General features: G+C 38.1%; 4 protein-coding genes across 11 annotated transcripts in view; 1 reads left to right on the top strand and 3 right to left on the bottom strand.

The window, feature by feature from the left end:
* The window catches only part of utp20 (UTP20 small subunit processome component), a 32238-nt gene extending 30795 nt beyond the window's left edge, over positions 1-1443 (top strand). The window contains exons 60-62 of the mRNA XM_017494050.2: positions 640-766; positions 867-1012; positions 1104-1443. Coding sequence (XP_017349539.1) covers positions 640-766; positions 867-1012; positions 1104-1259 — 429 coding nt within the window. The 3' untranslated portion in view covers positions 1260-1443. The remainder of the gene's footprint in view (positions 1-639; positions 767-866; positions 1013-1103) is intronic.
* Positions 1444-2441: 998 nt separating this feature from the next.
* On the bottom strand, positions 2442-7089 carry arl1 (ADP-ribosylation factor-like 1). The gene is made up of 6 exons (XM_017494064.3): positions 6933-7089; positions 5012-5149; positions 4827-4908; positions 3404-3515; positions 3144-3322; positions 2442-3055 (listed from the first exon to the last, which is right to left on the bottom strand). Exons 1-6 carry the CDS (start codon positions 6934-6936, stop codon positions 3025-3027), a joined length of 546 nt encoding a protein of 181 aa, XP_017349553.2. The 5' UTR covers positions 6937-7089; the 3' UTR covers positions 2442-3024.
* Positions 7090-9823: 2734 nt separating this feature from the next.
* On the bottom strand, positions 9824-21337 carry tnnt2e (troponin T2e, cardiac). 4 transcript variants are annotated; one of them, XM_053688287.1, is made up of 18 exons: positions 21183-21336; positions 19756-19806; positions 16700-19641; positions 16125-16145; positions 15937-15957; positions 15665-15685; positions 15459-15479; positions 15260-15280; positions 14680-14703; positions 14320-14341; positions 14173-14233; positions 13167-13283; positions 13011-13088; positions 12781-12894; positions 12038-12150; positions 11828-11918; positions 11279-11316; positions 9824-10012 (listed from the first exon to the last, which is right to left on the bottom strand). In XM_053688287.1, the coding sequence occupies exons 3-18, from the start codon at positions 16782-16784 to the stop codon at positions 9967-9969; spliced, it is 894 nt and encodes a 297-aa protein (XP_053544262.1). In that variant the 5' UTR covers positions 16785-19641; positions 19756-19806; positions 21183-21336; the 3' UTR covers positions 9824-9966. The 4 variants fall into 4 exon arrangements, with proteins under 4 accessions (XP_053544262.1, XP_053544261.1, XP_053544260.1 ...); XM_053688286.1 differs by lacking the exon at positions 11279-11316 and adding an exon at positions 11579-11619; XM_053688285.1 differs by lacking the exon at positions 11279-11316 and having other exon boundaries at positions 21183-21337.
* Positions 21338-21544: 207 nt separating this feature from the next.
* The window catches only part of cald1a (caldesmon 1a), a 62225-nt gene continuing 56239 nt past the window's right edge, over positions 21545-27530 (bottom strand). For all 5 annotated transcript variants that reach the window (XR_001815571.3, XM_017494053.3, XM_017494052.3 and 2 more), the window contains 2 exons: positions 24270-24306; positions 21545-22935 (listed from right to left, as the gene is read on the bottom strand). Coding sequence is in view for 4 of the 5 variants with exons in the window: in XM_017494053.3 (XP_017349542.1) it covers positions 22922-22935; positions 24270-24306 (51 nt within the window). In the remaining variant the exon portion in view is untranslated. The remainder of the gene's footprint in view (positions 22936-24269; positions 24307-27530) is intronic.

Here is a 27530-nt window from a genome sequence, read left to right on the forward strand (position 1 = left end):
AATGGGTTGGGGGGGGGTTGTGTAAGACTCTCCCTAGAAATAGTTCAGCTAATCTCAGCTCGGTTCTGTGAAATGCACTATATGGCCAAAAGTATGCGGACACCTGACCTTGACCCCCCCCCATGTTGGCCATCCCCAGTGTCTTTGTATGCTGTAGCATTACCATTTCCCTTCAGTGGAACCAAGAGGCCTAAACATGTTCCAGCATGACAATGCCTCTGTGCACAAAGTGAGCTCCATAAAGACATGACGTGTTAAGGTTGGTGTGGAAGAACTCGAGTGGCCTGCACAGTGATTTAAACCCCACTGAACACCTTTTGGATAAACTGGAACATGGACTCCACTCCAGGTTTCCTCACCAACATCAGTGCCTGACCTCACTGATGCTCTTGTGGCCAAAATCTAGTGGAAAGCCTTCCCAGAAGAGTGGAGGTTATTAGAACACCAACGGGGGACTAAATCTGGAATGGGATGTTCAACGAGCACATATGGGTCTGATGGTCAGGTGTCCACAAACCTTTGGCCATATAGTGTACTTTGTTGGGTCCACAACCAGACTGCATTTCGCCAGTTGACAGCCCCCGTTGCAGGTGGTGAATGAGAGTGTGGATAAAAAGTTGTTTTTCATTTTTTCCTCAGAGAACATGCGTCTTCAAGTTCTTGGGAGCCATAGCTGTTGACCTGGGCAAAGAGCGTCTGGGCCCCTACCTGACTACCATCATTGCCCCGCTCTACAGAGAACTGGACAGCACGTATGCAGACCAAGGTATCTGCAACTTATATTCCTACTACTCATTGACCAAGAGTTGTTATTTATTCGGTAGATTTCATTTACTGATTCTTCTAATCTGGTTTGATTACACCAGACCCCACACTGAAGAACCTAGCCCAGGAGCTCATTGAGCTGCTGAAAAAGATGGTGGGTCTTCAGAAGTTCTCTCTCGCCTTTGTTGCTGTGCAGAAGGAGGCCACACAGAGACGAGTCTCACGCAAGAAACACAAGGCCCTGCAGGTGAGTTTCTCATGGAAACAGTGCTCGTTGTAATAGTTTGAATATAAAGCTTGTTACTATGGTGTTAACATGGTTGCCTATTTTTTCTTAGGCTGTGGTCAATCCTGACATTGCCGCTAGGAAAAAGATCAAGAAGCACCAGAAGAAAACTGAAGCAAAGAAAAGGAAAATCGCATTTTTACGGCCAGCACACAAAGCAAAGAAAAGCAAACGCACTTCACTCAGAGACTTGGCTATGGTTCAGTGAAATCTTCAGTGAAAGAGCATGATTGTATCTGGCCATCATAATTCATAGATGCAAGTGTTACCGAGATGGTGTTGCATTACAACTGTATCGCTGTGCAGAGTTGTGCAGTTAAGTGTGCAATGTTTTTTTTTATTATTATTATTATTAAAAGAATCATATATGGATTCAAATCAGGATAAGCTCAGCCTTATTGTTCTTGGGTCATTTTTCCTATAGCGCAGTGTGAGCCGGCGTAATGTTAAAATTACAAATGTGAGAAGACAATCGCTGGTTTCCAATTGAAGGCAGATTTACAAAGTGGTTTCTTTAGCATTTCTTTCAATATTAAAAGCACTCTCACTAGAACATGTATAGTCCGAGCCCTAATGACTGAGAAGTTACCAAAAATGAAAGATTAGATCCATTAGTGAAAGACACGATCAGTAAATCTAAACAATATGGTTTCAGCTTTTAATACACTAATGTATCGTCAAAAATCTACCTACTTGATGATATCCTACCATCATGTGCTATAAGAAGGATCATAAATTGAAGTGTAATGTATAAACCCAGAACTTGTATGTCTCAAGTTGTAATTACTTCAGAAATAATTTGAATACCCAAGTTTCTTACTTGTTACAGGCCTTTACATTTTTATCATGGTCTAAGAAAGCATTTTTCAGTGATTAATGGTAGATAGTATAGCTCTAAACACAAAATACTTTTTAATGTGACTTTGCAAGTGGGAAATTTGAAATATTTGATGAGCAAGTGATTAGTCCTCTAGGTCATTGCCCCCTTCATGGCTCAGAATGGTATAGCAATGAGATGAGAAGGACTGACTGAAGTCTTCCCAATGTATCTCTCGAATTTTCAATGGAACACCACACACAACTATACTTGTTAAACATTAGATCCTAGGGTAACTAAATTACCCTAACCCTCTATACATTATCTAACCTAACCTTTACCTACCTGCTAGGCTGCAGAGATATTACAAGTGAACTGAAAATATTTGACGTATTATAGTAATAATAATAAGGAAATGAAGGCGTGTACACACAACAATTAGTATGATTCATGAGTTTATGTTTTTGATTAATCATTAGCAATTAACTTGACAACTAATGTGATTCCACTGCATTACCCAAAAAATGTTGGGCATGATATGATAATTTCACCTCTCCAGTGTGGTAAAAAAACTATTGTTGATAAGATTTATTTCAGTGTTAACACAAACAACAGTATCATCCAATGTACATGCTTGTATATAAATACGCAATGACAAATCCACTGGATACAAACAACAATTAGCTTTAAATAATCAACCCACTAAAATACCCAAGCGTAATTAGATACCGAAGCCGCAGAACTGATTAAGTGTTTGAAGAAGAAAGAAAAATAAGGACCAACTGTCAACAGTCTGGTACCAAGCTTAAAGGGGGATGGACTATGATTATGATACTCCAATGTAGTGGATATGACTTACAGGAAGAACAGGTCTAACTGGCATCAGTATGGATGAATCAGCACAACTATAGGACCGCTGTGCTTCTTACAGCTCATGTACAGAGTCCATATGAACTGGGAGCCAGTGGAAATTCAGTTTGCTGTATTGATGCCCAGATGTTCTGTAAACTGCAGCTTCATTTTACAGGGTACAAGAAAAATGCCTTCACATAAAGGGGAAAGGGGAATGCAGTCAGTGGTCCAATGGGCCCCCCAAAGTCTTTCAACAAGAAGTCTGAAAACGCAGAAGTATTTACAGGGAGCGGTGCAAGTGCAATTACTGTCGGCTCTTCAGAGACTCCACCAACCTGCAGAGAGAAATGCAAACAAATGCTTTACTACTCAGCAATCACAAAAATGTTCTTTTGTAAAAACACCCCCTTAGGAGGTCCATACCATTCCATGGCCTCATCCAGGCCTGTTCCTTTAGTGGCAGATGTTTTGAATATCTGCCACTTCCTGTCTTTGAGTGCAGGTAACCCCAGGGAATTGGCCACCTCGGTGGGTGTCATGGCTTGCTCCATATCCTGTTTGTTGGCAAACACAACTAGGATGGCTTTCTTCAGTTCTTCCTCCTACAGGAAGAGCAAACATCGATGATATCAAATCTAAATGAGGCAACATGAGCCAGTTAGATGACCGATCATAAGATCTACCTCCAACATAGCCACCAGCTCAGACTTTGAAATACCCATCCTGTCACGGTCACTGCTGTCCACAACGTAGATCACAGCATCGGTGTTGGAATAATAGCAGCGCCAATACGGCCTGGAAACACAAACATCAAGCATGAATGCACCTAGCCCATTTTTAATTCCAGCTCGCAGTACCAGTTAATCCCTGATACCGATACACTACTGCCATCTGCACATTAACCAGGCCTCGCCTGGCTAATTTACTAAATTACTGTTGCCAAGTGATGTGAAACATCAGAGGAGTCACAGGTGTGCGATTTGTTCACACGCAAGAGCTGTCATTTCAGGTAACATGTTGGCAGAGTAAAATACTCTTCTTGCTATTTAAAACCATCATAAGAAGAAAAACATGAAAAGATACTCTCAAGCAAAAACGGAATTGTTTGAATCATAACTAAAATTTTTCTACCTGAAAGACGTTTGTGGATAAGGAAACACTCAGTGGTAGGGACAACCAAAAATCCTTTCAGAATTATTTTCTAGGGAATGTCTAAAGACAACTGATGCAGAACCTTTGTGTTTTGGGTCGACGTTCCTGTGATGACAGAATTTCATTTGAAATCAATAAGAATTTTTAATTCATATACTTTTCCAGGTGTGAAAATGAAAGTCTTTCAAATCCATGCTTTTCCAGACCCACGAAATAACTGAAATCAAATCCAGGATCAACTGTTTAAGGGTGTTTCCACACCTGGTCCTTTTCAGGGGTCTGTGCACAGCTCGCTGGATTTTTGGCCCATACGAACACTCTCAATGTTCTCAGACCTTTTTAAAGCGAAACAAACTGAGACCATCTTGTGAGGTGGTCCAAGTACTGTTCATTTCAACTTATGGTAATGTTATGGACAGTTGAGGAAACGGCAGCAAAACCACCCACAGAAAATAAGTGTTTGTTCAATTTTCAGATAAACTGAAAGACAGAGGATTTAAAACACACTGCCTTGCAGTGCTGGTTTAAAGTGGAAAATGTCTTTAATTATTATTATTATTATTATTATTATTATTATTTAAATACAGAAATGTACCAAAAAACTTACAAGAGGATTAGGACCCAAAAAGCAACAGCGGTCTGAGACCCCATTACTGCTTAAGTGGACCAAAAAAGAATCCAAGTCCTCTTTAAAGGACAGGGACAATGTGAATGCAAAGAGAACTGGGAACTTTTTCACTTGGTTCAGCTCTTAATCCACTTCAAGGGGATAAATTTTTTTTTTTTTTTAAAAAGAGGACTCAACTGTGAAAACACCCTAAGGCTAGTATCAGCCTCTATACAAATACTTATAACTGAATCAGTACATCTCTAATATTAAACTTGTCAGAATGGCAGAAAGACTGCTTACAGCAGCAATTATATAAACTGAATGTGTGAAAGTGTGTTTCTTACCTGATGCTTGTCTGTCCACCGAGATCCCATACCTGGAACTTCAGGTTCTTGTAAGTCACTGTTTCAACGTTGAAACCAATAGCTGTGTTTGAAAGGCGAAGTTTAAGTTATACGAGCAAGTCCTGGACTGGTTAATGATTTACAGCTCATAATGGGTGATTGTTCTCAGTGTTGTAATAACATACTGGGGATGGTCGTGACGACTTCTCCAACTTGCAGCCTGTAGAGGATTGTAGTCTTTCCAGCACCGTCCAAACCCAAGATAAGAATTCTCATCTCTCTTGTGCCAAAGAGACCCGAAAACAAGCTGGAGAAGAAACCCCCTGCATGGAGACAAACCACAATTAAAGACGCTTCATTCATGAACAGCTCTTTCTGAAGTCTTCTTGACTAAAGCTGGGTGAACACTGTGCGATTGTGAATAGTCCTTTGCGACTTTTGCTTGTCAGGCTGTACAAACTTGATCCCCGCTGTAAAGCCGGGTTCACACTGTACGATTTTGGCCATGATTTGGTCGTCTGAGACAAATTCTTATAACCCTAAAAGACTTCTATATTCCTAGGCCAAAATCTGTAGTCTTTGATCGCTAGTTTGACGCGTTCCCTGACAGATGATTAACATGGCTTACAGCGGGGAAAGCATTCATACAATCAGACAAGCAACAGTTGCAAAGGACTGTTAAAAATAGCAGCGTTCACCGGGCTTAAGTCATGTCACACTGTAGGATCTCAGCGGTCATTAAGGTCGGACTGTACAACAGTCAAGACTCGTACGGAGTAGAACAAGCCACACTACAGGACTGTGCCTCAAATCTTCTGACACTAACAGAATTTAATCAGAGGAAACACTTGCTCGCAACAGCCATTAATCAGCTGTCGGAGAACACGTTGAACTAACTATGAAATACTACAGATTTTGGCCAAGGATTGTAGAAATATTTTTGGATTCTCAAATTAATCTAGCAATGTGTATACAGCTCGTAGCAACAATGAAGCACAGTTACAGATACTATCTGACAATCAGTGCTAAAAAATAAATAAATAAAATAAAATAAAATAAAATAAAATAAAATAAATTAAAAATTGCACTTCCACCTCTACTCTGCGCACTTTGCTTCTTCTGGAACTAAATTAATGTATCTTGTATGGTAGCACTTCGTGTATTGTTCTCTGCTTGATATATCACTTTGCTTGTATTTTTCTCATTTGTAAGTCGCTTTGAATAAAAGCGTCTGCTAAATGAATAAATGTAATGTAAAATGTAAATTATGTCTCAGTCAACCAAATCGTGGCCATACAGTATCATACAGTGTGAACCCAGCTAAAGGTGAAATTAGCCACAATACCAGAGTTTTTCCTGAGGTTAAATTCTTTCTGCCAACCACCTCCCCGTCTTCAAAGTTTGTTGATGATGATGATTATTATTATTATTATTATTATTATTATTATTATTATTATTATTTTTCTCCACCTGAAGTCAGTTTTTGGAGCTTTAATTCCCAAACAAGATTCCTCCCACTTTTATTTAACGGACCATACAAGCATATTAGAAAAATAACAAAATAGCAACAAATATCAGGCCTTTCTTCATCACTCAAGCTTTTATATATAAGGCTAATCGAGTTGGGCGAACAGGAATCGCAGCGAAATGAATCAGTGAACCAATCTATACTTTTATTACGACGAGTCTCAGCATGTTATAATGATAACCCGCATCACAGAATTGAGGCTGTTCAATCTCATAACGACTGACACATTAGCCAGGGTGCTAACTAACACCGACTACTACACTAAACAAAGTTCTCCACATCAGATGACTGTAGTGAGTGGAAAATAATGGCTCCTACACCTTAGCTAGCGCACTATACTCCAACACAGAGAGATATCTTTTCCACAAGCAGCACAGTTTAACGCACGCGCTGAGCTGGTCATCATTAAACTGATGTAAGAACGAACAGCCACAGCACCAGGCTAGCTCTGTTAGCACGTCCGATAGCAACACCGCTAAACTCAAGTAATGATGGTGTCTACTTCAGAACAAATTAACACATATTCGCTAAAAAAGACTTTTTAGCTACAACTACATCTTATAAGGAAAAAAACATACCCATTTTTAAACTAAATACCCCGAGTATCTCTCTGCAGAAAAGAGATCAGCAACCTTAGCCTTCGTGGTAAACGTTTCCGTCTTCGAAGTTTTAAATGACGTGTCAATGAAGCATGTGTACAAGTGTCGCAGATTCGCCGAGCTTTATGTACTCACTTCCGTGTAATGTTTGTGAATATGATATATATATATCAGATCACACGTCGCTTGAATTATACGTTGTACACAATTTTAGCCTGGAGTCAGTCTTTTATCCAAGGTCCTAGATTCGTTTATTCACCAAAAAAAAAAAAAAAAAAAAAAATTAAAAAAATAAAAATAAAAATCAATTGATCCCAGAGGACTATTTTGTAATGTACTGCAACCAACGAAAAATATGCTCAATTAATTACAGCTTGTTGTTACTTGTTTTCTATTGATTTAATGTAAAAGGGTAGAGTTAACATAATAATAATAATAATAATAATAATAATAACAACGATGGCTTAGAGGTTCGCCTCACACCGCCACGATTCCCACCACGGCCCTGTGTGTTCAGAGTTTGCATGTTCTCCCCATGCTCCAGGGGTTTCCTCCGTGTGCTCTGGTTTCCTTCCCCTGTCCAAAGACATGCATGGTAGGTTGATTGGCATTTAAAAGTGTGTGAATGTACGTGTACCCCACCTTGTGCCCGATGCTCCCTGTGATAGGCGTCAGGTTCCCCACGACCCCGAAGGATAAAACGGTACAGAAGATGGATGGATGGATGGATGGATAATAATAATAATAATAATAATAATAATAATAATAATAATAATAATAATAATAATACAGTTTATGAATCAAATGTCTTTTGGTCCATTCATTCTGCATAAACTGTTATATAAAATGGCGCCCTCAAGTGGCTAATGCTTATGAGCTAGTGAACTAGCTTTTCTATATAAACTATACATCTCCATCACAAAGGAAATGAATGGTTCCTCGATTGGGGTGCTGATATTCTATTAATTATATGATTACATTAAAATACTTAAAAAAATGTTTTTTTTAAAAATGATTATTATTAATGTCTGAATCAAATTAACATCTTGTGCTTCAACATCTTTTTCCATGAGTCATCTGTTATAGGTTATGAATAATGTACATTTTATTTGTGTCCCACAACACTCACTCAACCTTGTTACCTGAACACATTCACCCTTATGAAATATTAAGAATATTCCACAAGACATATGGTCAACAGAAAGTTGCATCATGTAATTTTTTTTGGAGAACTTGGGAAGAAGAAGAAAAAAGTTTCTTCTTTTCATTTTTTCTTTTCCACTTTATTTTAGTGATACTTTGAAATTGACTGACAAGGTCACTTTGCAAGTATAACACTATTACCCAAATTATAGACTGAATGTAAATGATTATATGAAAACAATAGATGTAAATAATAAATGTAAATAATAATGTAAATGTAAATGTAAATGTAAATAATAATGTAAATGATTGCACTTGTACGCATGTTATGTCATTAGTAGATTCGGTGCTAAAGAACTTAAACCCACTTAACTGTTAACTGTTTAAGAGCAAAATGCATCAATTATTGGAAACCTTTTACACTTGAGATGGATTAAAACAGTTTTGAATGATAAAATGCACATTTTATTAGATTTAATGTTGAAAAAATATTCAAGTTAAAGCGCATCTATTATGGTTTTGAAATGTGCCTAATTTTGTTTTAAAGCTCTCATACAATAGATTTACATGCATCCAAGTCAAAAAACACTTTAATGTTGTCATAATGTAAATTGCAGCATTACCCCCCCCCCTTCACAAACGACTCGTTAAATGATCCATTCTAAAGGATTCATTCTAAACACTTCCTTTCAGAGAGCATACCCTGCTCTGATTGGTCAGCGTGTTTCAAAAAAGAAACTCCCACTACCATAACGAGTTTCAGCTCTGTCTGTTCTCGAGCAGTCGATGAAGACCAGAGGCAGGTTTTTGTTACAAACCTACGTAGGTTAGTACAGGAAATAAGTCTGGAATTACTAACGACTCTTTTCAGCTATTCAGAATCGTCTCCTTCTTGTGGGAGTCATTACCTCCATTTGTCATAGGCTTTGATTTTTGAAACTTTTCAGACTTTTTTTACATTCACAAACAGCTTTATAACACATTACATGAAAGGTAATATTAGAAAAACCATAATAGGCAAAGAGTTAAACTTTAAGAGTTAAAAGTTAATTGTGGACTCACTCATATATTTGAGCTGATCAGAAATATTTTTGATGAATGTTTGACTCATGAGTGTTTCCAATCCCATATGTTTTCATTTAATTATATTTAATAGTAAACACAGTGTTCATTCTCCTTCTACTTTTTTTTTTTTTTTTTTTGAAGTCCTTTATGAACTGTTTGTAACTATATGCTGTGTAAAACAGTAATATGCATTGGAGCTAAAGCATGTTGTAAATTAGTCTGAATTTCAAATAATAGATGCTGATAATTACTCAAATCTGCTCAGCTTTATAGGCCTAATATAGTTTAACTAATATTGATGCAGCTCCTCTTGTTATGAGTGAGATATATAGATAAATGGACTATTGATCTTTCAGGAGAAATCTACAGCAGTATAATGCAGTATGTGCAGTGTACTGTGTTGTTACTTGCATTGTTTGGTGTGATTACATCATGTTGTGCTTGTTTTTGCACACCTTCCAAAAACAGTTTAGGCCCAAGTCTCCCCCTTGCTTCAGTGGACTACTACTACTACTACTACTACTGCTACTACTACTACTACTACTACTAATAATAATAAAAACTGCCCTGTGCAGATCCGGGGATTCTTAGTTTGTGATGCATGAGCTTAACCATAGCAAACGTACTATAAGGGGAAAAAAAGCAAGCAGGGAGAAAAGCAGTACAACAAAAGATCTCTTTACTGTATTTCTATGAGCTACATGTGCTGTCAAACAATAAAATAGTTCTGTGTGATTGTTGAATGCGTTTCAATGGCACAGATTTAATCTTCTGGTTTCCTGGAGCACCTCAGATAGTTGTGTGTTTACCTCAGCCTGCCGCCCATCTTGCCCTTGCCACGACCTTTGGCACTGCAAGGGGGAAAAAAAATAAAATAAATAAAAGCAGTAATTACTTATCTTGTTTGGCGAATGTCCCTAATTACTGCAACACCTGGCCATGATTGAGAAAGGCACTTAAATGGATTAATAATATTTCAACAGATATTTTGATTGCTCCTTGATATTTGTGTTAAAATGAAAGAGATCAATGTATAAAACAATAATATAAGGTAGTGCTGTATTGTACAAGAACCTGTAAGAAGGATCATTCCTATTTAGATAGATGATCCACCTCTATCTACCACTAATACATAACTGTATCAGTTTGAACTTTAAAGCACTCGGTCTTTATAGCTAGTGAGGCATTTTAAGAAATGGTAGAAATACAATACAAGATACATGTCTTAAGATTAGATGGCACCCAAGGCAGAAACCCAAAACCAAATTAATATTTATTCATGCAAAAACATAACACACACCACTTTGTCACACAGAAAACACAACAACTCTGTGTCATTATGTCCTCTTATGAACCGTTTCTAAAACATCAATTTGTTAATTTTTACTAAAGTAGATTAGTTGCTTACTATAAACTTACCGTTACACCTGGACATCCTCACCTCTGGCCAAACATCAAATCCAAATGTCTAGACTTTTTCTAATGACTATTATTTACACAGGTGTTTTGTTGAACTACTCAACTTAATATGCACTAAGTCAGCCAGTCTAAATATTTTAGAAGGGACAGTAATGCAGGGAGTGAAGGAGCCACTAAACTGGTCATATTAGGATTCTATTTACAAATCCTAAAGATTTTTCCCCTTCAATGTCAGTTTGATTTTGGGATTGAGCTGGATCACATGCTCTGAGCTCACTCCTCTGGGCATCTAGTGGTCTCAGAAGGTGTGGGCCAATAGATTTGCAGTCCTGAGGTGTTCATGTTCAATGCACTTGTCAATCTAAATTAAATTGAAAAGCTGTAATAAAAGCATTCATATGCACTACATAGCATAATTTGCATTTACATTTCTGGCATACTAACATTTATCTCATTTATACAACTGAGCAGTTGAGGGTTTAGGGCCTTGCTCAAGGGCCCAGCAGTGGCAGCTTGGTGGTGCTGAGATTTGAACTCATGAATTTCCAATCAGAAGTCTAATGTCTTATCCACTGAGCTGCTACCACCACCATAACTGAGTAGCACATTTCTGAATGACAAAAATGTCAGGTCTTACTGCCAGCCCACGACCCTTTGACCACTGGGGAAAAGTGACCAATGTGGCTCAGCGGACTTACCTCTGGTGATCCTTGACTCGAGCCAGAAGCTGAGTGATCTGTAAGGGACACATATGGAAGCCTCGCTAAGCACAAAAAGACAACATGACATATCGCCGAGAGCATCAACCTGAGGGAACCTGTGGATCCGAGGATGTCCGAATGTGCACGAGAAGCCGCCCCTGACAGAACCCTACCAGTCACACCTGCCTTTCACCTGCAGCCACATTCAAGCGAGCGAGCCTCCAGACCCGAGATAAGAAGTCTGACCACAGTTACTGACAGCAGGCTACACAAGACTGAGGTCACTGTCCTACTTACAACTTTTGCTGCTCATTGATTCGGGACTGGAGAAGAGTCATCTGCAAGCAAGTGACAATTTTAGACAGGCACGCCAATGATGCCTGTGTGCATCGTTATAAAATGGATTCTTCCCTCCAGCTATTTGACTGTTGGTAACCCTGTGTCTGTTATCTTTTCAAATCATAATTGATCCAAACATACCACAGGATAATGCAAATTATACAGTTGTAAATGGTAAAATCCATATGAAATTGTTGAAGCACTTACATCGTATTTCTGTCTCTTAAGTTTCTCGCTGAGGTCAAACTTCTCAGACTCCAGCTCCATCATCCACTGCCACAGCTCACTGGCCTTCTCTCTGTGGAATCAGGTAAGACGCTCAGACATCAGACATTTTCAAAACCTGATCTGAGAGCTCAAGGTGCCACTGAGCGAATCTCTCAACATGCCAGAGGGAGTCAGAGGGCAAAAGCTCACTTCAATTTATCCTCAGACAGATGGTCGATGTTGAGTGGCTTCCGCCTTTCAGCCAGAATCTTTCTCTTCTTCTCCCTCTCAGTCTGTTTCTTTGCCCCTTTACGACCCTCCATCTGTCAGGAAGAAAAGTCAGAATAAGATGCGCTGGCTGCTTCAAAGTGAAAAGATCTGACATCAATTTAATATCAGAAGCATCAGATGTTGGAAGGGCCAAGTACTGAAACGTGATAAAAATAAAAAATATAATTGACGGAGCCATATACTGATATAAAAAGGAATCATTTGTTTCATATTTCACCTTTTGTTCCATTAGGTATTCTAAGCTAACAGTTTCTCTCAGTCTCCATAATTCAATATCTATCAGTATATACAAACCATCCATTTTCTATACTGCTTATCCTACACAGGATCGTGAGGAAACACCAGAGGCATGGGGAGAACATGCAAGCTCTGCACACTCAGGGCAGAGGCAGGACTTGAGCCCCCAAACCTGTGGGTGTGAGGCGAACGTGCTAACCACTAAGCCACCATGCCCCCCTAAATACACACCTACAAATATAAATTAGTGATTGGGACAAATGTGAGATCAAATGTAAGAACTACACAGTCATATCTGAAGCTGATACAGAATCAGCAATACCTTACCTAAACCTGCAGTATTTAGTCCTAAAATAAGACTAGATAACTAACCATATTAAGCATCTCCATATAATTGATCACTTTATTACTTCAGTAGTCCTGACCTTCTGCTGTATTCCACCATACTGGTGTGTCATGTTGGTGAGAGCCTTCTTCTTCTTGGCATCCTCATCATGCTTCTTCCTTTGTTCTTCCTGCTCTCTTCTTTCCTTCTCCTCCTGTAAATAATAGTCAATAGATGTGTTCTTTCATAAGATCCTCTCTTTCTATATTTTCTCCCCAAAGTTCCTGAAAAGCAACTGAGGCGTGATTGGCTGGAAGAGGTGTCACTGACCGCCAGACGGGCCTGTCTTTCCCTTTCTTTCTCTGTCCGGATCCTTTGTTGTTCTGCTCTCTCAGCACGGCGCTTCTCCTGCACACAGTTCCAGTTAAAGTGAGCAGTTCATTTCCAGACAGTCCTGCTAGACTGGTCGTCTTGTAGCATACTTACAATCCTGTTGACCAGAGCAATGAGCTCCTCCTCATCCTTCTTCCTCTGGATGAAATGAGCCTCGATCAGGGACTGCAGTTCTGACAAATCCTTTTCCAGACGCTTCCTGTGAATGTCCTGTTGTGCACATGCACATGCACACACACACGCACACAGACCCAGCCACAGACCCACCCACCCACCCACCCACCCACACACACACACACACACACACACACACACACACACACACACACACACACACACACACACACACACACACACACACACACACACACACACACACACACACAAAATCACTATACTTATTAGACATTAGATATTAGGATAACTAAATTACCCTAACCCTCTATACATTATCTAAACTTAAGCTTTACCGGTTAGGGCAGTGGTTCTCAAAGGGATCTCCAGGGGTCCGAAAAGCATAGCCAGGGGGCGTCTGTGATTTTTAAAATTTAGCTACAGCACCCTATCATTATCAAGGATATTGCATTTATTATTGTATTGTTATGGTTCACTTCAGTCGGATGGATTTAATCCAAACCTCCTGGTGGAAGGTTCAGGAATTAAAAGCTCTATGGGTCTAATAAATATACAAGATATTATTGTATACATTTAAATAATGTTCATGAAATAAATCTATAGTGAGCAGATCTGTGGGATTTATTTTACAATCCCTGGCTACAAAAAGTTTGAGAACCCTTAAGTTAGGGCAAATGGCTCTTTAAAAATAAACCAAACAACAACAACAACAAACTCTTTTAGAGTTATTGACCACTGGATATAAGCACTCTTTACAATCGTGGTGAGCAGAATGGCATCTCAGAGCACAAAACACATCGAATTGATGGGCTACAACAGCAGAAGATCACATCGGGTTCCACTCCTGTCAGCCAACAACTGTACATGTAGATAATTATTTTTCAGTAGATACACTGTACACTATAGACACACTTTTAAAACTATCTATCGGCTATTTTGTATTATTAAAGTATATTAAACTTACATCAAAGTCCACTTTGTCTCCCTCTGGAATCTTTGGAGCTGCAATATTTTGCATGAACATCCTAAAAAAATTGTTTTCACTTTTAATTACTGTGAACTATGTACAGAATATGTCAAAATTTTTAAATAATTAAAAAAAAAGTCCTACTTTGGCTTTGGTTTCATCTCATCTAAAACAAGCAATGACACTAGCATTAGTATTAACATTAGCGCTGGAATTAACAAGAATACTGTATACACTTCACTGATTAATACTGCAATTCTAAACTTAACAGAAGTTATGTTCATTAGCCACTGCTTAGGGGCATCATTTTACTTTGCCGATTTAAGAAAGCCATAATATAAAAATATTTAAAGTTTTAATTCGATGATAAACATAAAAATGAATTGTTGGCTGGTGAAGTGAAACATGAAAATGTTACACTCAACCTTGAGCTGTTAGATTATGTTGTGCTATATCTGGAAAAAGCAAGACCTAATAAAAGGGGGGGAAAAAAACCTAAATTACCTGCAGCCTCCTCCTCAGCCGGGGCTAATGTTCACAATAAAAAATATTCATTTAGACATAGCATGTGCATTTCACAAATTACAAAATCTTGTCACAAATAAAAGAAAACAATTTCACAATTTCCCCAAATCTGTAAAGTGTTTCTTTTGGAAAGAGTGACAACCCAATGTTCTGACCGGCGATGTTCTTACAGCTAATAAACACTAATAAACACTGTGCAGTATGGGATGCAAAATGTCTGCCCAAACATTTGTTGTGCATCCTTGACCTACATGCAAGAGCCCAGCATGCCTGAGTGATCCAGTCAGCATACATTATATAACATCTACATCTACCAAAAATTAAACATGTTGTATTTGTGGTTGTTTGTGTGGTGTCAGCAATTTATATGGATAGAAATGATAGTCATTCGAGAATAAGCAGCAGATAGACGATATAATAAATTTCTATATAATATGAATATGTTAATTGTATGTGTGAAAAGTATTTGAGAAATATAAAGTTGCTATTTATCTTAAAATTTCTAGTGAATTCTTCAGAATTCTAGTGTTTCGAGATGAGTAGAAAATTGTGCTGTTACCTTCCACTTCAGGTTCTGGTTCTGATATGAAAACATGAAAAATGCATATAAGACTTGAAAATGTAATTTTGGAGAGTTTATTGCACTATGTAATGCACTATACACTTCTATTTATAAAGGATAACAAAACATTGTCAGTGTCATGATGGCTGTTTAATGAAAATCTGAATAGAAGGCGAGTGCAAAATTATGCTGTTACCTTCTTCTTCAGCTTCTGGTTCTGATATGAAAACATGAAAAATGTATATAAGACTTGGAGTTGTGAAATGTCATTCTGAAGATTTGATTGCACAGTGTAATGCACTAAACACTACTATGGAAGAAGGACAGCAAAACAATGTCAGTATCATGACGGCTGTGTGATGAAAATGGGAATAGAAGGCAAGTGCATAATTCTGATGTTACCTTCTACTTCAGCTTCTGGTTCTGATTTGAAAATATAAAAAAAAATATGTGAACTTAGAGGATGAATTTTTAGGAATTAAGTGTAAACATTAAAGAGAAATTGTAATTTAACGTGTTACTTCAATAGGCATCTATGAGATTTAAGATTTACATGATTTTTGTCCTATTAACTCCGAAACTGCTTAATAAACATTTAAATACTTGTAAATGTTCTATCTCAGCATGCAGTGAACATTTTTAATCACAATAATGTCTAAGTCATGCAAAGTTACCTTCAATTTCTTGCGAAGGTGCTATTGCAAGAACATGAAAAGTTGAAAGTGGATGCGATGAATACAAAAAAAGTTATTGTAAACAGTGAGTGCCTGTGATCCACTGACTGTATAAATGAATGATTGCAAATACAAACATCCAAATATAAGCTATATACATATAAAAATGTGCAAAACATATGCTTTACCTTCCACTTCAGGGGGAGGCACTATCATAAGAAAACAAGATTGATAAGACTCCAGTATGTGAACATTTCAAACTTAAGCATAATATTAAGCATTATTATTAAGCATAATAATAATAATAATAATAATAATAATAATAATAATAATAATAATAAAGTTCCAGAAGAAAATTAATGATACAGTCAAAAGGTCTTCCTAAGTTTTGTGGAGATATAAAATGATCACCAATATGTGTGTGTGTGCGTGTGTGTGTGTGTGTGTCATAGTTCACATCATGCAATATCACTACAGATTGATTGTGCAGTGTTATTCCATATGAAATGACACATCAAAATATTGGATTAAAGTGTAACCATTAGTAAACTGGACAGGTGCCAGTATACAGCGTGAGCTGAAACAGGTACGATGACAGGGACAAGATTGGGAAGGATCTTGTGTGTGTTCAACAAAGCACAAAGTGAGGGTACCATACCAATGTTACCTGAACACTCTATAAAGGATGAAGAACCCACTGGTGTTAAATGTGTGGACACAAGCATGCAGTTCACAGCAAGTCAACATAGATCCAAAGCTTTACCTTCGTCAATGATTTCCTCCTCAACTGAGTGGACATAATTGGGATTAGTAGATAAATAAATAGAAGAAAATTCTGAAAAATCCATTCAGCTCCAGAATGGTCCAAATGAAGTTTCTTTCACACACTATGGCGTTGTTAAGATGTTGTGCTGAGATAACTGGTTATATTAAATTGTATGATTATGTATAGCTGAACTACGAAGCGCATACACTTATCACCTTCGTCAGAACATTGAGATCCACAAACAGAGATCATATCATGAATCATTTTTTTAAATTGCATTTCATCTCATAATGTGACAATTTTATTTGCTTTCCTGTAAATTAATAAAGGAAACTGGCAGTCATTCTGTATATGTCACAAACGCTTCTTTATTACCAGACATGTACTGTATTAACCTAGAAACATAACACCAGAGTTGGGTATTTAATGTATTCTAATGACTTTTTCTGATAACGCAGCAATGTAACACGTTACATTTTAAATTGATTGATAATTTATTACAGTTACTGATGTCAATAAAATTACATTACGTGCATTATAAATTTATTGTTAAGAATACAATATTATGTAAAATGCATTTTTAAAATAAATCATGTGGGACTGGGCATTGGGGGCTGTAGCCCTGAAGATTTTTTCTTTAGCCCCAAATAATTCTCCACTTGGAGCAGTTTGTCATGACGTAACTGAACGTCAGAAAATGAAGATGGGAGTGTTGTCAGTGAATGGAGGTGAGACCCATCAGACAGAGTTTACAGGAAAATATGTGGAAACACTCGTATCTTATTGGCTGACAGTCTCTCAATTCTGCTAAATGCTAACTCACACAGTGTGAGGAAAAATGGATATACACCAATGTTTTAAACATTTTTTAAAGCAGTAAAGGGTTTGAAACTGAAACAGTAACACCCTCTCATGTTAAGCAGGAAAGGTGTGTAAATGTCTATATGAGTTGCAGTTTACATGAACATGATATGAGCAGAGCATAAGGAAAGATAATGTACTTTGCATGGCGCTGTAGCAGCTAAAGCTTACTTGTGCCATACCTTGGCTAGAGACACCAAACTAGCCTAGTTAGAAAAGTTTTATATTTTATCCATCGGTAGTCCTACAAACAGTAACAACACCCGAGGTATGTACAACTCCAATTAAGAAAAAGTTGGGACAGTATGGAAAATGCAATTTTTTATTTTTTAAAAATTTGTCATTTGAAAATTCAATTCACCCTGTACTATATTGAAAGCACATTATTAACACATTATTTGATGTTTTTGAAAATCAACACTCATTTCAAATCTGATGACTGCAACACACTCCAAAAAAGTTGGGACAGTCGAATGTTTACCACTGTGTAACATCACTTTTTCAGTTAATAACACTTATTAAGTGTTTGGACGCTGAAGACACCGGTTGGTTAAGTTTAGTACGTGGAGTTTTACCCCCATTCATCCATTATGCATTTCTTCAGCTGTGCAACTGTGTGGGTCCTTCGTTGCCTTATTTTTTTCCACTTCATACTGTGCCACACATTCTCAATCGGAGACAGGTCAGGACTGCAGGGAGGCCATGCTAGCACCCGCACTCTCTGCTTATGCAACCATGCGCTTGTAATCCGGGCAGAATGTGGTTTGGCGTTGTCCTGCTCTGGATGCCAGCATATGTTGCTCCAAAATGTGTACATATTTTTCTGCATTAATGATGCCCTCACAGATGTGCAAGTTACCCAAGCCATGGGCACTGACACGCCCCCATACCATGACAGACGCTGGCTTTTGGACCTGATGCTGATAACAACTGGTCCTTTCCCTCTTCGCCAGTGAAATGCGATGGCTGTTTTGTACAAAAACTATTTGAAATGTTGACTCGTTGGACCACAAAACATGATTCCACTGTGCTACTGTCCATCTCAGATGAGAGCGAGCCCAGAGAAGTCGGCGCTGCTTCTGGACAGTGTTGATGTATGGCTTCTGTTTTGCATAGTAAAAACTTAACTTGCATCTGTGGATGCAGCAGTGAATGGTGTTGACTGATAAAGGTTTACCAAAGTATTCCCGAGTCACAATAGCCATTACAGACTCATGACGGTTTTTAACACAGTGACGTCTGAGGGATCGGAGATCACACGTATTGAGAAGTGGTTTTCGAGATTTCACCGGATTACTTCAATTGAATCTTTTAATTATATCGTGCACTGTAGAAAGTGAAATGCTCAGAATCCTACCAATTTGTTTTTGAAGAATGTTGTTCTCAAAGTGTTGGACTATTTGCTGAAGCATCTGTTGGCCGATTGGCGAGCCTCGAGCCATCCTTGCTCTTGAAGGACTAGGCCTTTTTTTGGAGGCTCCTTACATACTGTGATTAGACGATTGCCTTAACAGTTTCACATCACCTTCTTTTTTCAACTTGTCACATCACTATTAGTCCTAAATCGCCAGTGTCCCAACTTTTTTGGAAGGTGTTTCATGAATCAATTTCAAAATAAACGTTTATCTTCCAAAAACTATGCCGTTGAATAGGTAAAACATCAAATGCCTTGTCTATATAAATTTTTTGTTTAGATCCAAGTCAAAGTACATACAAATCACTCCTCTTTGTTTTTATTAGCATTTACCATACTATCCCAACTTTTCCAGAATTGTGGTTCTTCCATTTGAATGTTCTATGTAAAGGCCTATAGTAGAGATTTTTTTTAAAACTGGGATGGTTTCAGGTAGAATCCATTTACAAAGCTAAGAACTATATTTTTTCCCTATACATACTGTATGTACATCTTATGATTTCAGAAGAAAATCTAAAGCCACATCAAGATTAACCGCTGAAGTGACCAATTCCCCTTTCATACAGGAATATTAATTAATAAACAAATAATAGTTCATTAATAGGCAAGAAATCAAGCAGAGAAGATTTCAAAAGTGGACTTTCCAGCAACCTTACCTTCTTCCCTATGGAATCAGAGCACAACAGATACACAGAAAGGGAAGTAAGGTGAGAGAAAAGATAATATTATTGATAGGAATAAAATGATAAACGTAATGTAGCAATATGATGATACTTACTGCACTTCCTCCTCCACCACTTCCTCAGTATCTGCCATGGCTACACAGTTCCTGAGTGCAATAAGAGACAAATCAGTTACAAGATCATTTAAAATGTTTTATTTGTCTTTGAGGCAAAAATCCCATTTAAATCATATTTGTGCCTATTCTATAGACAATCAGGTCATCTTTTTGGTAAACCTTTGCAAATTATCTTTGAAATAATACAAAGTACTATTCATTGAAAGGTCTGTTCAGATTTGTTCAGGCAACAACATCACTGACCGTTGAACTACTTCCTGTGGACATGACTGGAATCAAATTATATTTTCTCGAAAAGTATTATTAGATTACCTTTATTAATTCACCATTCTTAGATTTAACAATCCCTCAAATAGGAAAGTATGCTAGTCTAAAAACTGACATGGCATACAACATTTCTATGGCAGTAACTCAGGAAGTAAATCAGCAGGCCATAAAAAAGTAAGAGGCAGGTGTTGTAGGGGTAATGAGAAGGGGTTATTTTTGAGAATAATAAACTATGGTTTGGAACAGGTGCTATTTACTCTTGGAAACAATGAACTTGGCTGATCTCATCCAAGCCTCCCACTCATTTGCACAGTAAATCGAGAGTGTCCTTGTAGGCTATTTTTGAAACACACACTGTTTGGTCAGATCAGTGTAACACACACACACACACACACACACACACACACACACACACCCCAACTGTCTTTCCAGTGTATCTATATTTACCATTGGTTTTATGCCTAACCACTAATGAACTGATCATTACTCTCTAGTGTATTAGTTATGTTAGACTAATGTGATTCATGATCATGGTGCCTTAACATATTGTGTTAAAGTACTTTGGATGAATATCTTTGCTCTCATTTACACTGTAATCAGATCAACTGAAACATGTACTTGAAAGCCAATAAATATTCTAATGAGTTGAACGCTATTCGAAATTGAACGCAAGTCTAATCATGCTACATCAGAGTAACTCAGTCATAATCCAGACCGTCTTTGCGGTAGATTAACCATCTCTCAGAGGTATTAGAAAAGTTATACTTTACTAAGCCACTTCTGCCGTGGTGGAAAGACTGGAATATCACAGGACTACTAGTAGTAGGAATGGTGTAGACAATTCCTGCATTAAACAGCATTAAGTGAAAACCCCAAAGTATGCTGGTCCCGTCAGAGATCAGCACAAAGCCATGCTGGCTGCTTGAGGTGGGCTGCAATACAGAGCTAAACCTCTGGCCTTGGCTCTCACCATTTTTGCAAAGCTTTTTGGAAGTGTTGCATAACAACTCTTGAATGCAAGCCAACAACCATGCAGCTGAAGCGCTGTTTAAGTGAGTATCGGTTACTCTGAGACACACTTTACACCAGTCTGGCATTCTACATGATAATGAAAAGAAGGACAACTTCCTGCCTCTTACCTGAGACGTCCACAACGGCACTGAGGATCTTATTCTCAAGGGTCCAGGACACAGTATACAGCAAACTCTAACTCCACTCACCTAATACAGACCTGTGTGTCTATGGAACCTCTGTGCTGCTCTCTGATTGGACAGTGACACTGGGTCTATTGTTAGGGTTTGGGAGGAGTGGTATATGTGACAATCAAAAGGTGATACAAGTTTAGCATGGCGTCATACTTGTGGTCAGCTTGCTGGAAACACACACGCACACACAGACACAGTCTAAGAAGGATTTTAGGAAGAAGCACTGCTGAAATTATATTGCAATAAGTTCTAGCAGACAGTGCTGAATGTAAAACTGTACAACAAAAAGATACAAGTTTTTTAAATTTTTTTTTTACATTGATCTCTTTATTGCTGTTTTGAGAGAATGATACAATATTTAAAAGATGTCCTGTGTGAAACTTGGTTACAATAAATGGTCAGAGTGTTAAAAGGTAAAGAATTAAAGTTGGCATGATTTGCAGAGAATTACCCCAATACAGTCAAGGTTCATTATGGAAAATATACAGAGTACAACTTTGTCTTTTAATTGATTGTCAAAGACCAAAACTCAGACGTTTTCACATTTTAAAACATGAACCAAAATACTAAATCGGGGAAACTAACCCCAACAACACAACACAAGCCACAATCTACCGTCAGTCACATAAACATTAACCAGTGAAACCTGCTGATTCAAAAAGCCACTGACTGTCTGTCCACCAGCACATACTACAGTCCAATTATACTGTTGACAATATCCAGGGTTCTACTCTAAATGAAGTGCTGAAGGGTGAATGAAAAAAAAGAACAAACAGACAACGTTAATTGGTCCACAGTAATGGCTTAGAGCCATCTGTCCTTTTACATACTGAACACACTTTCAAAATGATAATGGCAACTCAAGCAAGTATTATATGCAGAGAAATGTTTGTGAAAGTCTTTTTTTCCCTCCATGTTCCCTTTATTCAGTGCAGAGCAAAGCGTTTATGTCTACTTGAAATGTGATACATCATGTTGAATATACTGACTAAAAAGCACTTGAAACAAAAATGAAGAAGTTACTGTGATAATAATCATTAATGTCTATAATGGCTGTAATCTGAGCTTAATATTGAGAGCAGAAGCAGGAATGTCAGTTTATATAAAGTGGAAACATACAAAATATATAGTTAATTACAAAACATACACTATGTGCTAACATATATTATTAAGACCATAGTTTCACTATTAAAAATGTGTCACTTTGACCCCCCCAAAAAAGAGTAAAAGTAAAAAATACACTACTCTATGGGTGCCCATATTTTGCCCTGGACTGGTGAACATGAATAAAATATGAATATGTCAAGCTTCGCTTTAATTATAAATTAAAAGGTGTGAAGGGTGACTAGCAGAGAAGAGATTCTAAAAAAGCAACACATTATAAGCTGTTTAAAATTATGAGTGAAATTATGCACGGTATTTAAATATGTCTAATCCAGCTAAAGGAAATGGGTCATTTTTGAACTGCTCAGTATTTTCAGTTGATCTAAATGTCCACATTTCTCACTATAAAAGTGGCTTCATTTGAAACACTATTCTGTAATCAGGACCATGTGGTCTGGAGCCAAAGAAAACATAAAAGATTATTTTTGGTATTTTTGGTATGAGTACATGCATGTGACAGGAATATGGTGCTTTCACTTGGTCCCTGGTGCTGCGGCTTCTTGGAAAGGTTAGTGACCCATTCCTGATGAGACATAAAACAGTTAGTTAGGAAATGTGAGTAGTAAATATCACACACTCAGACAATCACACAAACAAATAGCAAATACCACAACGTAATATAAATTCATAGTATCTATATATTCATAGTATAGTTTTCTTATGCAAGCATGTTAATTAATAGGCTTTTTTATTTACATACTGTATGTGTGTGCCCATGTTTTTTTTTATTGTGGCGGGGAGCAAATATCCACATAAGGATAGGGATATCTGACAGTTTTTTAATCTTGTTGGGACATTTCACTGAACCATACAAGGAAAACAGCACTTATTCTTTACAAAAACTGCAGCTATGATTTAAAAAACCTAAAAGAGCCATAAGGTTAATTAGCTGCATTAATAATTGTGTTAATGAAAGTTCCTTACAAGGATAGTAAGTTATTATAAATTATCAAATTCTCTGAATGTTTTTCAGTCATTTTAATGATTGACTGTCAATTGCCCTTTACTCCTTAAAAAAAGTCTGGGCTCATACTTAAAGGTGTTTTTTTTTGCCTCATTAGTCACTGCATGTGCCTATTCAGAAGCAGAGGACAGCTGCTCCCCTGTACTTGCCCGTGTGACACTTTAGCCTGCTAATCTTTTGTCACTCCACTCAATAATGTGACAAACAGGCAGCTGCTTGTCCTGTCCAAGTCTAGAATGCAGGCTGAGGCAGCTGGGGACAAGACGACCGTGGTGTGTGTGTGTGTGTGTGGGTGTGCAGCGGACACATTGCACATTATCTCTCCATGTCCGGCATGTCCGAAGGCCACATTGTCCTCCCATAATGGAACAAAAGGTGTGCTTTCAAAATAGAACACTATGCTACAGAGGCATGTTAAAACGCATGAGCCATGAACGAATGGTGATTTATAGTTGGCCTGGATCAACAGGCCAAGGTGCGGGCATGGAACTTTAAGTTTACTTAAGTTAAGTTTTAACCTATTACTACCTATAAAGGAATTATTCTGTGTTTCTTCGGTTTTCTCACACCTCCCAAAAACACGCTGGTAGGTGACAATAATTTTGATGGTAATTTAGTGGGTTTGCCTCGCACCTCTGGGGTTAGGGGTTCGATTCCCGCCTCTGCCATGTGTGTGCAGAGTTTGCATGTTCTCCCTGTGCTCTGGGCTTTTCCTCCTGGTACTCCGGTTTCCTCCCCCAGTCCAAAGACATGTGCTGTAGGCTGAGTGGAATTTTCAAATTGTCTGTAGTATATGAAAGTGTGTGTGATTGTGCCCTGCCAAGAACGCACACGCACAGAGTTCGTAACGCAGACTATAAAATGGACCCACTGTGGCTATCAAATTCTCTTACCATTGGCAACAGATTTGCTCTCTCCTCTGCTTGTCACCTGGGTGAAGCACAAAGTGAGTGATAGTGAGAGAGACGGATAAAGAGAGAAAGAGGGACAGATATATATAGAGAGAGAAACAAAAAGAGAGGTTCAGTAAGACAGAAAGGTCAATGAGTAATGAATTATATATATATATATATATATATATATATATATATATATATATATATATATATATATATATATATATATATATATATATACACACATACATTTCCTTTACCATAGTCACATATTACAATTTCCTGTTTAGGAGAGTAAGAAATAGGCCTGCATGATAAGATTATATGATATTTATTATATTTATGATCCTCTGTAACGTCATGCCTGCCTCGAAATAAAAGGCTGTAAGGCTGACGGAGGGCTGAAGGACATAATCTGAGATTCCTTTGTCTCTAACAATACTATAATGCATTTCTGTGCGTATTGTGATTGTCAGGTGTTAATGCATTTAAAACTCCATTGTTACTCATTACTCATTTAGTTGCCTGGAGGTAAAATCTAATTGCATTAAAATTTGTAGCAGCCCATAGACCCGTTCACACATTTTTTTTTCGGGTCTGCCCCTAAACACAACCAAGTCTTAGTTGGACACACATTTCTGTTCATAATCCTGGAACTGCTAATCACAGAATTATCATTCGGATTAAGTCTGATGGTCATAACTGGTCATTTCATTTTTAACTAATCAAATTTGAATGAGATTATTTTGGTTTTCACAAAAGATTTCAAAGGATTGTTGATATTTATAACCACTTGACAATGATGCCAAAAAAATAGGCAATCTACTGTATCTTGGCATACTTTGGTGTACTAGGGCAGCGAGTCCAGCCATGCTATCTGCTCTACAAACTGTGCTGAGGAAGCACTGGCACCTACACTTCACATGAGGAGGCAGACAGACAAAACTCTACAAATTAAGTAGATTCCCAGTGCTCCACTTCAATAAATGTGATCGCTGTAAACAGAGACCCATAAGAAAGATGAGGAAAGCTGCCATGGATTTTATTTGAGGATTTTCTGACTGCAAAGAAAGAAGGGGGTCTATGACCAATATTAGATCTGCATGCACCGGAAAATACAAGTTGAGATTGTTGACCTAGGCATCTGTGATACGCATTGAGTGTCCAAGCAATAGTTTTATGTTAATACACCTGAATTGATCCCTCTCACAGATTCCTGGGTCTGAAGGAATCACATTGATAGCCATCCCCTAGGATGCCTGCAAATGGAGTATTTTCAGTCATGGGTTCATGAAATCTCATTTCAGTCAGGATGGATAACACTACAGTGGTCAGTTATATCAATAAACATGGGGACATACACTCCTGCCATCTGCAAGTGCTGGCACATGGATTGATATTTTGGAGCAGTTCTCGCTTTATGTCATGGACAGCCACTCATGTACCTGGCAAGTTGATATATTCCACATTAGGGAGACTGGAAAGTACACAATGATGTGACAGCCCTTTGAGCAAATGAACAGATAAGGAGAGATGGATCTCTTCAAAAAAGGTAAAGTATTCACACTACCATCCCTTCTATTTCCTAAATGATCGGTATGCTCTGAAGGGGGTTGATGCACTAGTGCACATTTTTCCTCTGTTAGACCTAACTGACCCAGCTCTAGTAAGAGTGTAAGGCAGGGTTGGAGGGCTTGTTCGTATCCTGATAGGGCTATGATACTGTGAGGATAAATTTGTCAACAGCAAGGCTACCCAAAAACAATACTGCAACTCTACACAAAAACTAGAGTATCATCTATGACTGCAATAAGAATGTGTCTGAGGACTGGTTTGTGGCATCAGGTTTCAGTTGGTCTTTAGTGCTCTTTCCCAGTGATTTTATCATTTTTAAAGGAACAGTTAGACATGGGTAAAGCCTTCTCTACCATTAAAGTATCCCTTACTGCCATTTCAGCTTGTCATGCAGGTTTTGGAAACAGGACTGTTGGTAAACACTCAGACACATATGTTTTTCCATGAAAGCAGCACACCACTTCTGTCTTGTTTATAAACATGGCTTGACTGCTTTGTGGTATGCAGCTACGGTACTTATTATCTCATCCTCCCTTTGAAACCCTGGATAAGGCAGACCTCAATGTGTGTTCATTATAAACAGCTTTCTTGCTGGCACTAAAGTGACATTTACAGACATTCTGCTTTCTGGGAATATTGAGGATAAATGTACTGATGCAAGTTGGTCATCACAACAAACCTTATTGAGCTAAGTCCACAAATAAACAAGTCCTTTAGATTTAGCATCAGTCATCAAGATAAGTTTGGCAATATGGGTGTCACAATATCACACAGTGAGACACCAAAACTAATGCTTGAAAGAGAAGTTTAAGTTAAAGCTGTATCCCCATTTCTCGGACTGAATGTGTTAGGTACCTCACCGGACCACCCTCTTTCTACAGAGTGAGGAAGAGGTGTGCTTATAAAAACTGCAATATATAGTCCAAAACATGTTGCATTGTAGGTTGTGATGCAGGCGGAAGTCCAGCCTCCATCTGCTAGCCAATCATGACTGGTGCACTGAAATAATGAATTTGAATTATGGCTGTAACCAAAAGTTGCTTCCCATCAGTGTGGCCATTAACACAGCCTTCCCTTCATTAGCCTTTAGCATTAAGTTCAGGCTACAGGTGCAGTGTATAGCTAACCTCAGCCTTGGCCAGCATGGCCACTACATGCCCGTGCTGCCTCGCACCATGCTCAGATTAGATATTGTCAAAGATAGGGTATCAAAATAAATATATCGGCTGTGTTGCTTTATCTGAGCAACATCATCCCTCTACAAATATGTGGCTTCATGCAGGAGAGTCAAGGCTAGGGCATGCCTTTACAGCTTTAGCATACAGCCAGAGGCTGATGCTATCTGCTATATTGGCAGCTGTCCAGGATATGTGTGAATATGTGTGTGTCTGTTAGCATAGGAGCCAAAAGCAACTACAAAGGGTTGTGTTAAAATAGAAGGTAATATAATGACCTGCATATTATGTGTACAAGTGTGTGTGTGTGTGTGTGTGTGTGTGTGTGCGTAAACGTGTGTATGTGTATATACACGTGAGACAGAACACAGAAAGAAAGTAGAGCAAGCACTTGTGGAGATTGTACATTACTCAAATTAAGCCCTGCACGACACATTAAACAAACAGGAGGGTTTAGAAAGTGCTTGCAGCCCTTAAAAGTGACTAGCAACATCTAGCATTCCATAAC

The sequence above is a fragment of the Ictalurus punctatus genome, chromosome 19 (assembly GCF_001660625.3).
Source record: "Ictalurus punctatus breed USDA103 chromosome 19, Coco_2.0, whole genome shotgun sequence".
Lineage (NCBI taxonomy): Eukaryota > Metazoa > Chordata > Actinopteri > Siluriformes > Ictaluridae > Ictalurus > Ictalurus punctatus.

Bases quoted from the DNA above. Each gene is read 5' to 3' on its own strand.
- tnnt2e (XM_053688285.1), bottom strand. From the start codon at position 16,784: ATGGATTTTTCAGAATTTTCTTCTATTTATTTATCTACTAATCCCAAT. The intron at 15,686-15,936 runs GTAACTTTGCAT...TTTTCAAATCAG, and splicing joins ACCTTCGCAAGAAATTGAAG to AACCAGAAGCTGAAGTAGAA. The intron at 14,234-14,319 runs GTAGGACTTTTT...CAATTTTTTTAG, and splicing joins GAGATGAAACCAAAGCCAAA to GATGTTCATGCAAAATATTG.
- arl1 (XM_017494064.3), bottom strand. The intron at 3,323-3,403 runs GTAGATCTTATG...CTCTTCCTGTAG, and splicing joins AGCTGGTGGCTATGTTGGAG to GAGGAAGAACTGAAGAAAGC. The intron at 3,056-3,143 runs GTATGGACCTCC...TTCTCTCTGCAG, and splicing joins CTGGATGAGGCCATGGAATG to GTTGGTGGAGTCTCTGAAGA.